Consider the following 17,798-nt stretch of genomic DNA (forward strand, 5'->3'; position numbering starts at 1 on the left):
CTCAACTGGATGTTTACATTACTTTCCTGCTTTAATCAGGAAGGAGATGTTTTACAAGGGTCAGCATAAAGTTACTTTCTGATATTGCCTCTAACAGGTGTCAGCAATGCAACAGTGTGAAGGTTTGCTTTGTTGAAAAGGCCATTCACAACAAGTTTAATTGTAAGAAAACAAAGTCTGTATATATTTGCACTATGTTTTGGAGAATATTTTGATAGGACTATGGAAAACAGTCATTTTGTATAACCGGAGCTATTTCTGAGCCATTACATTTTGCTGGTCTAGTTTTAAGTGAAAGGGGAGAGTAAACTTACGGTAGATCTATTGGTATTTTTAAAAAAATACACTTTAACAAAAGCTCTGCAGCCACCTTAATACAACTAGATGTGGGATTGCTGTACCCAAAACTCAAATTTTTATGAAACATAGTTGTATGTCCCCACAACATACTCCCACATCTCGGTATATTTTAAATCAAGGCACGATCTTGGCCAAATGGTTGTGCTTAAGATATAATTCATAGAATCATAAAATGATACAGCACACAATGAGACCTTTTGGCCCTTCGTGCAGGTAGAAAAAAAAAAGGAATTCTTATCAAATTGCAATTGAATTGGTTTCAAAAGAAAAGTTGACAAAAGTCTTTGTATTCAGTCAAACCTATTTTCAAACAATTTGGCAGAATTGAATCAAGCATGTTAATATTTTACTGTAAAACTAGACATTTTTGCCATGCAATAGATTCTTGTACAGTTCATGAACATTAGCAGTAAAAACTATGTACAACATTAGCATTGTGTAACATGGTAGGCTATTTGGCACAAAAATTATATAAAAATAATACTTTTGGGAAGCAAATCTAAAGTTTTTTTAAATTAAATGTTATTGATTTTCTATAGTGTTCTAAACAACAGCTTGAGAAAATGACAACCTAACTCTTGGGTTATACATCCACTTAATGCTGATGCAGAATTGTTTAGTCTTACAGTAAGGCTCATATGACTGCCTCAGTTTGCCAGCAATGTTTCCCATAGCAAAATGTACTAGGCCTGGTTTGGTTTGTAGAGACTTTCCGTTAAGATTTTCCTTGAGAGGGGTGTTTCTCCCTATCAGTCTGGGTAACTTTGGCAGAAACCCCAGATGGGCCGTGTAAACTGGGTTCCCACCGAAGTTACAGCGGCCAATTGAGAGAAGCGCTGAGGAAATTCCCAGAACTGATGTCTTACAGTAAGATAGTTTGATTTGCAACATTAAAATATCCTGTTTCTCAAATATATGGGGGCATACTCCAGTGTTAAGTGACTTGCATGTTGAGAACAGTAGACCTCTTCAATGGCTCATTCATCATTTTCCAGAACGGTATTGGCCATATCTTTCCGATGATGTCTGCAGTTACCAGTTAGTGACACTGATGCCAAAAAATATGAAAGACGCTGTGATTAAATGCTTTATTGTAAATAATACACTTTTAAGACAAGATTTGTCTAAAGAAACTGGGATGGTTTTTAAAGTTGGTTTTTAAAGTTATGTGATTTAAGATGTGAAATTGGTTCCTTTCATAACTAACCTAAGGTACAAAACAGTTACACCAATATGGTGGAAAGTTGAGAGCTCTCACTTTGGGAGTTAATACAGTAAGTGGACCATTAAATTTTAGACAAATATTCAGGTACCTAATACAAAGAAGTGTGAAGGTGTATGTTACCATAATATGAAATAAATTACTAGCTATCTGGTACAAAATCTATATTTAAACAGTCATTTTGGATCCCATGGTATTTAATGAACTGTTTTAAATTTTCATGGGAACTGAATTTCAGGATATTGTTTCCCATGAGCTGCAGTACCATGTAATCCAAAATGGTGAAACGGTAATCATTTACTCCAGTAATACTCTCTATACATATGTAACTCAACACTACCATAGATTATGTTTTAGGTGGATAACTTGACTGTAAGCATAAGGTATTGGACAAAACCAAACAGCAATGACATTGGGTATTTTGTGATTCAAATGCACAATAGAGATCATCAGCACAGTTAAGTGCAATGGCCATTTTACCACTATGATTGGTAGCCTTCTGACGATCGTGTTCTTGTAATTTCTTAAATGGGTACTGCAAAGAGTTCAAATACTGGAATGAAAAATATTTTTCAGCTGTAGAGGGATTCTGTGGAGATGAAAATAACAGCAACGCTGGAATTCTGAACTAAAAACAAAAAATGCTAGAAATGCACAAGTCAAGAAAGAGACTGATGCATACACGTACGTAGAAGTTACAACACGGAAACAGGCCATGTTGGTATTTACCCTCCACATGAGCAAACAGTCCAATCACATTTACCCACCCTGCTGTCACATTTCTTCCACTCCTTTTACTTAATCCATCTATCCAATCTAATCTAGGAAGTTGACGTAATTTCTACCTCGACCACGATCCCTGGAAGTGAATTGTACAGCCTCACTACTCTATAAAGAAGGCTCTCCTGCCCTCTTCTAAATCTCTTACATTTAATCTTGTACCTATGGTCCCTTGTTTTTGACCCCTCAGCTACTGAGACCCCTCTACTTCTATCTACCCTGTCCCATCCTTTCATAATTTTAAAAATATCATCCCATAATATACATTTTTCTAACAAAACAAAAACTAAATTTTTCAAGTACTTCTTCATATTTATATTTCCTCATACCAGGCAGCATCCTAGTGAATTCACGTTATATCCTCTGGAAAGCCTCAACATCCTTCCTGTAGTGTGGAGCCCAATACTGCACACAGTACTTGAACTGAGGTCTTAGTAAGATTTTATATAGGTTCATCATTACCTCTTGGCTTTTATATTCTGATAAGTTAATGAGCCTGAACTTTCTACAAAGGATCCCACCTAAAATATTTATACATCTTTATAGGATGCTGATTGAACTAATCTGCATTTCCTGTATTTTTTATTTTGGGAGTATTACTGTTCTCATTTGTACCTCTCTGGCCATATGTGAGAGGGAGGGTGGTAACAGTGGAACCTGGTCATTTCTGCACCCAGCATCTACACATTTATACTTTCTAGCAGGGATAATGATCTGGAGCTGGAAATCTAGTTGATTACTTTCACCTTTCTTTAGCCTGAGGATACTGAAGGCATTTGCAACACAACCTTGACCAAGATCAGCTGACTCAGCACCCAACCGCGGATTGAATATGGACCTTCCTGGTCTGTGGCTCAGGATCACACCATGCATTGCATTCACCCACTCGGTCATGAGGACATTTAAAAAAAAATTACAATGTGAAACTCTGTGCAGGAAAATATAAACAATTCAATCCAATGGAATTAAATTTTGCAGAGAAGAAACCAATTCTGTTTTCGAGCTTGATGTGGAAGAAGTAAACTTTTGACTCATACACTAGTTTTGCCATATTTTACCAAACATTGAGTAAACAATATAAACATATATAAATAAAATGTACCAGTTACCACTAAGCAACAATCTCCTCTGGCATAGTCAATGCATTGCAACACAGTCAGTTTAGAAAACATTGTACCTTTAAAATAACGTTTACTGGTATACATAGTACAATGCAAATAATCCACTGAGAACCAGTTTAATGACAACTATGTGAAGATCACTTTAAATTGCAGAATAAAATTGACTCAGTCTAATGAGCAGCATTTTTTTTGCTTCTGAAATCTCATTAAATAATGTGCCGGAAGGGTGGGCATTGGAAAGGAAAACCGAGATTTGAATAAGGTGTTCACTTTCAGTTGCAAATTACATGTAGTATAATTACCAAATTAATTTTGTAGTGAAGTTCAAGCAAAAGCATGTGTCTGCCTGCAAATAGTACTTGCTTATGTCACCTAGGCGCAGTCAGCAGCATTCTTGCCTGTGAGACAGAAGACAGCGGGCTCAAGCCCCGCTCTAGGATGTAGGTACATAAAGGGTCATTTTGAGAATTTGCGCCCCGGCACAGAGCTTTGCCTACTCTGAATGCTCATCAGGAATTTTGGGTGGCTAGGTCAATGATCTCTGCAGGCTTTTCCCATTGTGCCTGCAAATTTGTAAAATTTACCCGATAATCTAGGCTGGCAGTACTGAGGGAGTGTCATCTTTCATCTGAGGTCATTAAATGTGTAGTTCAGGTAAATGTAAAAGATTCCATGACACTATTCAAAAACAACCAGGATTCTCCTGGAGCCCATGCCAACATTCCCTCCTACCACACCAAAAATAGATTAATCTTTCACTTATCTCATTTGCTGTTTGTGAGTTCTTGCTGTGTGCAAATTTGCTGCTGTGTTTGCCTACACTTCAAAAGTAATTCATTTTCTATGAAGCACTTTGGGAGGACATTAAATGGATGATTTTTCTTGTGTCAGTTCTTAATGGTTGTCCTAAAAGAGACTATCCTGTATTTTTGAATGTAAACGTATTTCTGCAATGCCCTGCAGAGAACATTTACTGGCATTCAGGTTTATCAATAATCTACATTGTTCAGAAACATCCCATAATCTCTCATTTTTGGTATAGTTACTGAAGGTGCACAGCATAGACAAATTGTTACCAAATCCTGCTGTATGTTCACCCCACTGATCAAAAAACTATTGGCACAGAGAGGATGTGTTTGCAATTTGTCAACACCGTATGTTACCTGAATTATAAATGACTATATTGGTCTTCCTGTTGAATCTGCCCAGTCTCAAATGACTTCTCAACAAGAAGAGATACCTTGAATAGACACCATCAACCAAAGTGAGTCCATTTCCATGGCAACTCTAGTTTAAATTTAGAAGTTGAATGTTTTTTAATTCTATAAGATTTGTAAACTTTGACTTAATTGGGGCAAAGCACTATGTTTTCTATTACTTTACCACAAGACTTGTGATATTTCTCAAATAACTCTAATTAAATTCTGCAATGATTTATAGATTTTATATCCCTGCTCCATGCCTCACAACGCCTACAACACGAGAAAATCTCGGTCTTCAGTACATAACTATGTATCATCATAAATATATCTCTGAAAAGGACTGTGTTTCACTTTGATGAATAACATGATTTATTGGTAACATTTCAAACAGCTCCATATAGTTGTGGACCATGAATCTATTTTTTTTAATTACACCTGTACGATTGTAGCAGGAAATTTCTTTTTCTGGGTGCATTAAGTCCCTTTTTATCCAATTTAAGCCCATTTCATACTTTAACACAAAAAACTAGAACACTAGAAAAAAATCAAATATGTTGAAACTGAAGCATCGCTAAAAATAAACAAACCCAAATAAACACTTGAGTGCAAAAGTCTGATTTATGTGACCAAAAGAACAGACAAGATATAAGGTTGATGGTAATTATACCAGTGGACAGACAAGCTACTGTTATGCAGAGTAGATTCAAGCAAAACTTTAGAGGAGTCTTAACACAACTTACCCAATGACAAAATGAAGGCATGTATTAATATTTTTGTGGAATCATTTTTATTAGTCTAAGTGGTTCAGAACCAATCTAGTATTACAGCATTATGGCCCTGTGATACAGCAGGTATTATTTTATAGCGGTAACCCACTTTGGATTGGTGCGATTTATACCATTGGCTCTGCATTGCTAGCCGGTCAGGCAAAGTGGAGTTCTGCATGCATCCAAATACCAATTACATTTTTAAGTTTGCGAAGTGTCAACCGAACAGTTAGAGCTTTGCTGGCTTAAAAAGTTCACAAAAACGAAGTTTAAATACCTCTCAGGCAGTCCACTTAAACTGCAGCTGGTGTAAAGCCAAAATGGTATGTCACTAGGTACCTCCATTGCCTGCATGAATTGGATGCACCATCAGATTGGTGACTTTACTGTCGAGTTATACTGTCATTTTTGCATTGAAATAAAATTGTATTGTACTGATGTAAAAGCTGCAGCTTAAAGTGGGCCATTTGAAGAATTGTTTAAATATTGATTTTGTTTTGTGCTGTGGTCAATTAAGTATTTTTTATTGAAAAAAGTAGGATTTTTCTTTGAAAATCTTGTCACAATGGTAGCCTTTGAAAGAGTCAAAATACTACAAAGTATGATTAGATCTGAATGATTCAGGAAGTATGTAAAATAGTATTGACATTTTTGAGAATGTTGCCTTTACTTTTACGTTACTTTATTTACTTGTTTTTGAAGTAACAAAATACAAGATCAACAGAAATATGTGAAGCAGAATGTTCACAGTGAAAATAGGCCTTAATATTTGTTAAAGTTTTAAAACTAACATTTGGTGAACTTTCCAGTTTTAGTGTTACTGTAAAATACTGAGTGCATTTTCAGCATACTTGGTCATCACTGAAATGATAACTGAGCTCTTCGCAAGAGCCTTGATATTTCTCAAGTGGAGAGATTTAATGGAACACATTAAAAATTGAGAGAGACATGATTAATGCTTGGAATTTGTTCCCTTTTTCTGCTCCTCCCCTGTAGGCAGTGAGGCATTGTGGAACACAATTCCACTGATGCTGGGAGCCCTCCACTACAAAGCCTAAGTGGCTGTTATTTTTGTGGAAGCCTGTGCAGTATATGTCAGCAGGCTATTTGACTGTGGATGGCGTAACAGCTGAGCCTCATCCTGTCCTTACCTGATGTGTACACACCTCTCTTCCTCAATCAAGGGTCATGGTACCAAATTGGAGTGGTGACAGTGGCTTCTGCCCTTACGCCCGCCTCCCCCCACCCCACCCCCGGATCTTAGTCTGGGTACACTGAGGCCAATTAATTGGCTGTCAGCACAGGACCTTCCTGAACGGCATGGCCCAGTATCGCGTAACACATTTACCCACTGAGCTATCGACGGAGCCCTCAGGATTGCTCTCAAATGTTTTTATGTTTTTAATAAATAGCCCACAAATTGTCAGAGTTAAACAGTTCTCAGTCATTTAACCTTGGTATTCCAAAGCACTCCAGACTCACAGCATTGTGGTTGACTCTTAACTGCCCTAGCCTAGCAAGCCACTCAGTCACTACAAATTAATATAACAGCGCTGTGGGAGTACCTTCACCACACGGACTGCAGCGGTTCAAGAAGGCGGCTCACCACCACCTTCTCAAGGGCAACTTGGGATGGGCAATAAATGCTGGCCTTGTCAGCGATGCCCACAGCCCGAAAATTAAAATAAAATAAAAAAATTTCACCTTAAAACACAGTTAACAACTGGTCTCTGACCAAACAATTTTGTAATTTAGAACAATTGATCCTACTCCACTACTGTGCACAATGTTTTCCTGTAGATTGTTGATTATTTCCACTTTAGTACAGTATCCTAGTGAAACAATAGGTCATTTGTCATATCAATGCTTAGGAAGGAATCTCACTCAACTAAATCTTTAAGTTTAAGTAGAATATTTCTGCAGAAAATTTTAAAGTTGAGTTTCCTTAAAGACCGATTCTAACATGATATATATACTTTAGATATGCTACAATTATTAATGTTTACTTTTTCTCTTGGATTAGTATTTTTTTTCATTGGAAACAAACACACTTGAGGGACGGTACTTGAATAATTTTCAGGTAGAAATTGTAAAATACCAGTATTGAATTGTACATCACAACAGTTGTACCTGACTGATGAATGTTCAGTGGATTGTATTTTTAAGAATGATAATTGGGAAAAGTAATTTGTATCTGTGTGGTGCCATTATGAAATTTTTCACTGTTATATCAGGAAGCTTGTTCCTTTCCCCCCTCCCTGTGATGTTAGTCATGTGCTGCTTTTATGATTATCGTTATTTAGCACTTAAAGGTTATGTCAAGGACTGCCCCGCAATTCCTGCATCAAATATTGTACCAGCCCTACTAAATTTGCATTGTGGTACATTGCTGCTAATAGTATTTATTTATGTGTGCTGATTATGCACAAAATTGTACCAATAAAATGTTCCAAAAAATCTGAATACTGTCATCCCATTTTATTTGAGATTTGAGTGTCCTTCATGTAGCTTTACTTTGAGTATGGAAATATCGACCCAGAATTTCTGCATTCATATTATAATAACCAGAAAAACTTAACAATGCATTCGCTCGCTTACTACTAAAGGCACTGGCCTAGAAATTCACTATAGCCCTGTTTGGGGTGTCAGCCTCGCCAGGACGCTAAAAGTAGCGCCTCGGATGCAGTCGCGGCTGCCCGGCGGAAATTCAGTTTGAGTGCCCCAGAGGGAAGCGCGGCGCTATGGGAGGCGCCCCGCATCCCTCTTAGGGCGCTGCAACTGAATATCGCTGCGCAACGAGCGCTGTGGCGCGCTGCGGTACTGCAGGCCTTCCTCCCCTTCTTAAAGGGGAGGGGCCTTGTGCAGCGCGATCAAGGATCGCGAGTGCCGGCAAAAGAGCCCGGCACCGAAGAGAAGTGCCGGGCTCTTGGAACGCAGCCGGCACTCCGCAGGGGGGGGGGGGGGGGGGGGGGGCTCAGGAGGCCGGGGACGGCAGCAAAAAAAATGGCCGCCCCGCACCTCTCCTTTAATTAGCGCCTCTACCGCCGCAGGTAGGCCCCCCTGAACCGGTCGCACATTGCGTCCAGCGTTAAAGCAGGGGGTGCAACTAAATATCATCAGCGGGGTGCTGCGCACACCGATGATGTCATCGGTGGCGGCGCAGCGCTAACGGCTAGCGCTGCCATTAACGTCCCGCTGAATGTAGCGGGAGGCGTGGCCAGTGGCTTCCGACCCACTTAGCGCCCTCTTAAGGCGCTAACGGGTGGCGCAGCCCACTGAATTTCTAGGCCACTGTTTTCTGTACATTCCAACTCTAGTGCTGAAAAAGCAAGGAGGAAAGGAATTTTTGTACAAGGATGCAACAGCTTTTTTTGACAACACTGGTTTTCCCCCACACCCCTCTGGTGCAATTCTTTGCCACTGGAGGCTGAGATTCTTTCTACTAATTTCCAGATAATCCTGCACAGCAATGCCTAACAAGTAGGATGGTCCTGCTTGGGAAAACAGTGGGAGCTTTACTAGTAATCTGTGCTGGTAAAGTGTGCTGTTTAGCTAGATACAATATAGCGGTTATATCAATTATCTGTTAACTGGTTATGTTACTAAGCAAGTATTCTGGCTCTGTCTTTATATGTTCCCTGGTTGGCCCCTATAGCAAATGAATTGCTCAGGTTTGGAAACATTAAACATCACTGGAAATAAGCCTTACGACAATTAATGAATATGTATTTTCTGTCATTGTAGAAGGAAAGAACAAATTCAAATATTTGATAACATCAAATGTCCGCTTGGCAATTATTTTGACCTTTGAAATGAACAACTACCAGCTTGACTTGGACATGGATTATTTTTGCTTTGATGATTATGGATTTAGTACAGCAGCAGATTGACTCTGAGGGTATCCCTGTGAGAACAGCCAAACAATCATATTTGTCTGTTTTTAATTTCATTATAGCATGTTAATGATTTTTTGTGTTGTGCTGAGCATGTACCTATCTGGATGAGGGTTAAAAAAAATACCAATAGTCTATAGGAAAATTACATTGGCCCTTTTTACTATTTGAAAAGCTTGCTTGCTTAGAACTATTGTTGTTCAGTAACAAAGCAGTCTTAACATATACCATGGCCTTATGTTTTGTATGAAAGAGGATTGAACCAAATACGCAAATTAACCCTGACAAATTTCTATTGAAGTCTGAATTGGAAAATAACTAAAATAACAACAGAAAATGCTGGAAAAACTCAGCAGGTCAGGCAACATCCGTGGAGAGAAATTTGAGTTGACGTTTCGGGTTGGACCCTTCTTCAAAACTGGAAAGAAAAGAAACTAGATCGGAGGCAGGGCTGCGATCGGACAAAAGAATAAAAGAAACAAAAGAAGTAAAAGAGATTAGAAGCTAGACGAGATGGTAATAGGCTGGGATTAGGTGTAAAGTGTACTGGCAGGGCAAAAGATAGCTGCCAGGTGTGAGAGAGAAACAAAAGGAAAGGGGGGGGGGGAAAAGGAGTGGAACAATTACAAGAGAAAATGAAATGGGGGCCGAGCTTATGATCTGAAATTGTTGAACTCGATATTGAGTCCGGAAGGCTGCAGACTGCCTAATCGGAAGATGAGGTGCTGTTCCTCGAGTTTACGTTGAGCTTCCGTGGAACAATACAAGAGGCCAAGGACGGTGAGGTCCGAGTGGGAACGGAGCGGCGAATTAAAATGACAGGCGACCGGAAGCTTGGGGTCACCCTTACGGACTGAACGGAGGTGTTCCGCAAAGCGGTCACCCAATCTGCGTTTGGTCTCCCCAATGTAGAGGAGACCGCATCGTGAGCAGCGAATACAGTATACTAGATTGCGAGAAGTACAAGTAAATCGCTGTTTCACCTGGAAGGGGTGTTTGGGGCCCTGGACAGTGGGAAGGGGGGAGGTATAGGGGCAGGTGTTACATCTCCTCCGCTTGCACGGGAAGGTGCCAGGCGAAGAGGAAGGGCTGTTTGGGGTGATAGAGGAGTGGACTAGGGTGTAATAACTGATTTAGCGGGGTGGGGGGCGGGGTTGACAAGTTTTGAAGCACCTGCACTTGCAGAAATTCCGTTATAGCATCTTTTCACACCGTTGTTAAGCATAAATATATGTATGTATTTATTTATTTTTGTAAGAGAACAATCTCCTAATTTCATCATGTTTTCTGCCCCTCCCCTTTTTTATTCTCCTGGTTTTCACACAACCCCAAATTCAAAGAAACAACCTATTCCTAGGCCTCTCCCGGTATCATTCTTAGTAGCCTGCTGATGATTCTTCTGCTGAAATTTACTTTCCAGTTGCAAGCAAATATCTAGTCTCTGTTCAGCACTTAATAGTGATATGGATGAGATGAAGATCTCAATGCTACAAAGGATTGCAGAAGCAAACTTGCATCCCAATGCTTTATGGTAGCATGTGTTGTTGCTGTAAAATGCTGTATTAATACACTGCTACAGAAAATGCTAAGTAATAACGTTAATACTGCAAATCAGCAGCAGCAGTGAGAAAAAGAGGGGGCGGCTCATGCGCACTCATGGCCTGCAAGGTCCTGACCATTGGTAAGAGTGCGCGTGCGTGCAGTCGATGGACCTGGAGACAAAGCAAGGGGACACATTCTAAGTAAACAAGTCAGGGGGAGACCCCATCCTCGGCCACAGCCTCCCCATTGCCTGTATCCTCTGCTGGTAGTGCTGCCCCTCCCCCGTTCAGTTCGCTGCAGCTGCAATGTCGGCGCTTGTGCTGCTCGGTGTCTCTCTGACTCTCTGCGCTGTCTGTGCCGAGGAAAGCTTAGCGGGGAGCCCGGGGGAGCAGGAGCAGGAGCTCGACGAGCCCGCGGGGGTGCGGCTGGAGTCCGGGGCACCAGATCAGCACCAGGAGTCATACAGCACGTTTGCGGCGGAATTCTTCGAGACACGATACTGGGGGGATGAAGGTTGGTGCATTCGTTTCATTGTAGCAAGGTCAGGGGAAAGGAAAACTGGCCATTGAGCATGTTCTGAAGAGCAGGAATCCGTTTGTGTGAGAAAAGAGACAATATATCGAGAGCACCGCTCAGCCTCTGAAATCGTTGCTGCTCTCGCAGCTGTGTAGTTTATTCCGACATAAATTTCCATTCACATTTAGGGATTTGTGTGTTCTGCACTTCTATTTCGGGCGGTTTTAACAGTGACCAGTTTCAGCACCAAGGGAAGCGGAATTTTCATACATTGTTCCTGTGTCATCTGAGCTCAGCTGCTGCTCATTGGTGCGATGTTTGGCCTTGAGGTTTCTGTGAAAGGTTACATTTCGGTCACGTTGAGATTGATATCCGTGTAATCATTGGCTCCCACTCGGTTACAACCCCGGGATGCTCACTGGGCCTCTAAACGTGATGCCAGGGCTTCGTACTACTGATGCATCATTCCAGGTTCTCACAAGATGTAAAATCTCAGGTTGTATTCACTTTAAAAATATTACACATTTTTATGTATCAATATCAATTAATTGTAGCAAAATTGTGAAATATGGATTATCCATATAGATACATAGGAGCAGGAGTAGGCCATTCGGCCCTTCGAGCCTGCTCCGCCATTCAATGAGATCATGGCTGATCATCCAAATTCAGTACCCGGTCCCTGCCTTCTCCCCATATCCCTTGATCCCTTTAGCCTTAAGAAATATATCCAACTCCTTCTTGAATATATTTAATGAACTGGCCTCCACCGCCCTCTGTGGCAGAGAATTCCACAGGTTCACCACTCTCTGGGTGAAGAAATTCCTCCTCATTTCAGTCCTAAATGGCTTACCCCTTATCCTTAGACTATGACCCCTGGTTCTGGACTCCCCGGCCAACAGAAACATCCTGCATCTAGTACGATAGCAAAATACTGCAGATGTTGGAAATCCGAAATAACAACAGAAAATGCTGGAAAAACTCAGCAAGTCAGGCAACATCCGTGGAGAGAAATTTGAGTTGACGTTTCGGGTTTGACCCTTCTTCAAAACTGGAGAGAAAAGGAACTAGATCGAAGGCAGGCCTGACAGAATTTTATAGGTTTCGATGAGATCCCCTCTCAATCTTCTAAACTCCAATGAGTATAAGCCCAATCGACACAATCTCTCCTCATGTCATTCCTGCCATCCCAGGTATCAGCCTGGTGAATCTTCGCTGCACTCCTTCCATGGCAAGAACGTCCTTCCTCAGGTAAGGCGACCAAAACTGCACACAATACTCAAGGTGTGGTCTCACCAAGGCCCAGTACAACTGCAGCAAGACATCCTTGTTCTTGTACTCGAACCCTCTTGCTACGAAGGCCAACATACCATTTGCCGCCTTAACTGCCTGCTGCACCTGCATGCTTACCTTCAGCGACTGGTGTACAAGAACACCCAGGTCTCTTTGCACTTTCCCTTCTCCCAATCTATTACCATTCAAATAATAATCTGCCTTCCTGTTTTTGCCACCAAAGTGGATAACCTCACATTTATCCACATTATAGTGCATTTGCCATGTTTCTGCCCAATCACCCAACCTGTCCAAATCGTGCTGGAGTTTCACGACATCCTCCTCACAGCATATCCTCCCCCCCAGCTTTGTGTCATCTGCAATACTGTAACCCGGGAGGGTGAGCCCTGCCTGTTCACTGAAAGCAGTAGTGTTAGTACCGTGAGCTCTGAAGCCTATCCGTCACAATGAATGGATCAAATTACACATTACAAAGATCTTGATTACTCCAGCAGGCAGGATCAAATTACATGTTCCAGACAAACTGTTTGGTCCCCTTGGAGGACAAGATAGACCCATCAGAAATGTTGTGTTGCAAATAGACATGACCATAAATTTGCACAAGGGGCTCCATTTTGTCTGGGCAGAGTGAGGCAGAACGTGTAATTTGATCCTGCCTGCTGGAGTCTGTAATACTAGAGTTCCATGAGTTGATTGGCATTTTTTCATCCTCTACTTTTTCTTACATTCTTGTATTTTTTAGCTACTGCTTTGTATCACTGATTACATCTATATCAAAAAATTTCACTGTCGATCTTGGAGAGTCCAGATGATAAAGTAAAGACACTGGCGATGTATGCTGCTGATAGCCATGTGTTTCTGAGCAATCTAAACATCTTATATTTTCTCCATCTTTTATTTATTGTACAGTACCCATGGTTTCAAAACCCATGGAATAATAAAACATTTCTATTCGATCTTTTTTTTTTAAAGGATTCAGTGCCAGCAATGAATCAAAGATGTGTGCACATGGGCTGTTTAGCACAGCAGTTCTACTGTAGGTACTCATTTGATATGATGTGGGGGACAGCACCAAGTTATACTGCCTCACTCTGCCCAGACAAAATGGAGCCCCTTGTGCAAATTTATGGTCATGTCTATTTGCAACACAACATTTCTGATGGGTCTATCTTGTCCTCCAAGGGGACCAAACAGTTTGTCTGGAACGTGTAATTTGATCCTGCCTGCTGGAGTAATCAAGATCTTTGTAATGTGTAATTTGATCCATTCATTGTGACGGATAGGCTTCAGAGCTCACGGTACTAACACTACTGCTTTCAGTGAACAGGCAGGGCTCACCCTCCCGGGTTAGGAGCGCTCACACTGTCGAGTTCAGATAGGAAGGGGTGAGGCCATGGAGGGATGAGAATTTAAAAATCAACCTTTTGGTGGACAATGTTCCCCCTAATTTTACCGCATAATTCTCTTTTTCCCCCCGTTAGATCCCCTCTCCTCTCTCCCCCCGCCCCGTTCGATCCCCTCTCCTCTCTTTCCCCCCCCGTTCGATCCCCTCTCCTCTCTTTCCCCGCCCCCTGTTCGATCCCCTCTCCTCTCTTCCCCCCTCGTTCGATCCCCTCTCCTCTCTTCCCCCCTCGTTCGATCCCCTCTCCTCTCTCCCCCCCGCCGTTCGATCCCCTCTCCTCTATCCCCCCCGCCGTTCGATCCCCTCTCCGCCCCCCCCCATTCGATCCCCTCTCCTCTCTCCCCCCCCCCCGTTCTATCCCCTCTCCTCTCTCCCCGCCCCCTGTTCGATCCCCCCCCCGTTCGATCCCCTCTTCTCTCTTTTCCCCCCCCCGTTCGATCCCCTTTCCTCTCTCCCCCCCGTTCTATCCCCTCTCCTCTCTCCCTGTTCGATCCCCCCTGTTCGATTCCCCCCCCCGTTCGATCCCCTCTTCTCTCTCCCCCCGTTCGATCCCCTTTCCTCTCTCCCCCCCCGTTCGATCCCCTCTCCTCTCTCTCCCCCCTCGTTCGATCCCCTTTCCTCTCTCCCCCCGCTGTTCGATCCCTCTCCCCCACCCCCCCCGTTCCATCCCCTCGCCCCCACCCCCCCGTTCGATCCCCTCTCCTCTCTTCCCCCCTCGTTCGATCCCCTCTCCTCTCCCCTCCCCCCCGCCGTTCGATCCCCTCTCCTCTCCCCGCCCCCTGTTCGATCCCCCCTGTTCGATCCCCCCCCCCGTTTGATCCCCTCTTCTCTCTTTCCCCCCCATTTGAACCCCTCCTCTTCCCCCCCCCCCCGTTCGATCCCCTCTCCTCTCCCCGCCCCCTGTTCGATCCCCTCTCCTCTCTTCCCCCCTCGTTCGATCCCCTCTCCTCTCTCCCCCCCCCGCCGTTCGATCCCCTCTCCTCTCTCTCCCCCCCGTTCTATCTCCTCTCCTCTCTCCCCGCCCCCTGTTCGATCCCCCCTGTTCAATCCCCTCTCCTCTATCCCCCCCCCGCCGCCGTTCGATCCCCTCTCCTCTCTTTCCCCCCCCATTTGATCCCCTCTCCTCTCTCCCCCCCATTCTATCCCCTCTCCTCTCTCCCCGCCCCCTGTTCGATCCCCCCCTCTCTTTCCCCCCCCCCGTTCGATCCCCTCTTCTCTCTTTCCCCCCCCCGTTCGATCCCCTCTCCTCTCTCCCCCCCCGTTCGATCCCCTCTCCTCTCTCCCCCCCCCCGTTCGATCCCCTCTCCTCTCTTTTCCCCCCCCCCCGTTCGATCCCCTCTCCTCTCTCCCCCCCCCCGTTCGATCCCCTCTCCTCTCTCCACCCCCCCCCCCGTTCGATCCCCTCTCCTCTCTCCCCCGCCCCCCCGTTCGATCCCCTCTCCTCTCTCCCCCCCCCGTTCGATCCCTTCTCCTCTCTCCCCCACCGTTCGATCCCCTTTCCTCTCTCCCCCCCGCCGTTCGATCCCCTCTCCCCCACCCCCCCCCGTTCGATCCCCTCTCCTCTCTCCCCCCTGCCGTTCGATCTCCTCTCCTCTCTCTCTCCCCCCCCCGCCGTTCGATCCCCTCTCCTCTTTCCCCCCCCATTCTATCCCCTCTCCTCTCCCCGCCCCCTGTTCGATCCCCTCCTCTTTCTCCCCCCCCCGTTCGATCCCCTCTCCTCTCTTCCCCCCCCCCCCGTTCGATCCCCTCTTCTCTCTCCCCCCCCCCCGTTCGATCCCCTCTCCTCTCTCCCCCCCCGTTCGATCCCCTTTCCTCTCCCCCCCTGCTGTTCGATCCCTCGCCCCCCCCCGTTTGATCCCCTCTCCTCTCTTTCCCCCCCCGCCGTTCGATCCCCTTTCCTCTCTCCCCCCGCTGTTCGATCCCCTCTCCCCCACCCCCCCGTTCGATCCCCTCTCCTCTCTCCCCCCCGCCGTTCGATCCCCTCTCCTCTCCCCCCCGCCGTTCGATCCCCCCTCCTCTTTTCCCCCCCCATTCTATCCCCTCTCCTCTCCCCGCCCCCTGTTCGATCCCCCCTGTTCGATCCCACCCCCCCCGTTCGATCCCCTCTTCTCTCTTTCCCCCCCATTTGAACCCCTCTTCTCTCCCCCCCCGTTCGATCCCCTTTCCTCTCTCCCCCCCCCCGTTTGATCCCCTCTCCTCTCATCCCCTCTCCCCCACCCCCCCCGTTCGATCCCCTCGCCTCTTCCCCGCCCACCCCCCACCCCCCGTTCGATTCCCCTCTCTCTCCCCCCCCGTTCGATTCCCCTCTCTCTCCCCCCCGTTCGATTCCCCTCTCCCCCCCCCCCGTTCGATCCCCTCGCCTCTTCCCCGCCCTCCCCCCACCCCCCGTTCGATTCCCCTCTCTCTCCCCCCCGTTCGATTCCCCTCTCTCCCCCCCGTTCGATTCCCCTCTTCCCCCCCCCCCCCGTTCGATTCCCCTCTTCCCCCCCCCCCCCGTTCGATTCCCCTCTCCCCCCCCGTTCGATTCCCCTCTCTTCCCCCCCCCCGTTCGATTCCCCTCTCTCCCCCCCCCCCCGTTCGATTCCCCTCTCTCCCCCCCCGTTCGATTCCCCTCTCTCCCCCCCTGTTCGATTCCCCTCTCTCCCCCCCCGTTCGATTCCCCTCTCTCCCCCCCCCGTTCGATTCCCCTCTCTCCCCCCCCCCCCCGTTCGATTCCCCTCTCTCCCCCACCCCCCCGTTCGATCCCCTCTCCCCTCTCTCCCCCCCGTTCGATCCTCTCTTCCCCCCCGTTCGATCCCCCCTCCCCTCTCTCCCCCCGTTCGATCCCCTCTCCCCTCTCTCCCCCGGTTCGATCCCCTCTCCCCTCTCTCCCCCCGTTCGATCCCCTCTCCCCTCTCTTCCCCCCGTTCGATCCCCTCTCCCCTCTCTCCCCCCGTTCGATCCCCTCTCCCCTCTCTCCCCCCGTTCGATCCCCTCTCCCCTCTCTCCCCCCGTTCGATCCCCACTCCCCTCTCTCCCCCCGTTCGATCCCCTCTCTCCCCCCGTTCGATCCCCTCTCTCCCCCCGTTCGATCCCCTCTCTCCCCCCGTTCGATCCCCTCTCTCCCCCCGTTCGATCCCCTCTCTCCCCCCGTTCGATCCCCTCCCCCCGTTCGATCCCCTCTCTCCCCCCGTTCGATCCCCTCTCCCCCCGTTCGATCCCCTCTCTCCCCCCGTTCGATCCCCTCTCTCCCCCCGTTCGATCCCCTCTCTCCCCCCGTTCGATCCCCTCTCTCCCCCCGTTCGATCCCCTCTCTCCCCCCGTTCGATCCCCTCTCTCCCCCCGTTCGATCCCCTCTCTCCCCCCGTTCGATCCCCTCTCTCCCCCCGTTCGATCCCCTCTCTCCCCCCGTTCGATCCCCTCTCTCCCCCCGTTCGATCCCCTCTCCCCCCCCGTTCGATCCCCTCTCCCCCCCGTTCGATCCCCTCTCCCCCCCCGTTCGATCCCCTCTCCCCCCCCGTTCGATCCCCTCTCCCCCCCCCCGTTCGATCCCCTCTCCCCCCCCCCCGTTCGATCCCCTCTCCCCCCCCCGTTCGATCCCCTCTCCCCCCCCCCGTTCGATCCCCTCTCCCCCCCGTTCGATCCCCTCTCCCCCCCCGTTCGATCCCCTCTCCCCCCCCGTTCGATCCCCTCTCCCCCCCCGTTCGATCCCCTCTCCCCCCGT

The 17,798-nt window shown here is 46.6% G+C and overlaps 1 protein-coding gene across 1 annotated transcript in view; it reads left to right on the forward strand.

The window, feature by feature from the left end:
• The first annotated feature begins 10,991 nt into the window (after positions 1-10,991).
• The window catches only part of frrs1l (ferric-chelate reductase 1-like), a 64,483-nt gene continuing 57,676 nt past the window's right edge, over positions 10,992-17,798 (forward strand). Inside the window, exon 1 of the mRNA XM_085988174.1 lies at positions 10,992-11,400. Coding sequence (XP_085844300.1) covers positions 11,193-11,400 — 208 coding nt within the window. The 5' untranslated portion in view covers positions 10,992-11,192. The remainder of the gene's footprint in view (positions 11,401-17,798) is intronic.

This window comes from Somniosus microcephalus, chromosome 5, assembly GCF_052327205.1.
Source record: "Somniosus microcephalus isolate GS21.2 chromosome 5, FLI_Smic_1.0, whole genome shotgun sequence".
Lineage (NCBI taxonomy): Eukaryota > Metazoa > Chordata > Chondrichthyes > Squaliformes > Somniosidae > Somniosus > Somniosus microcephalus.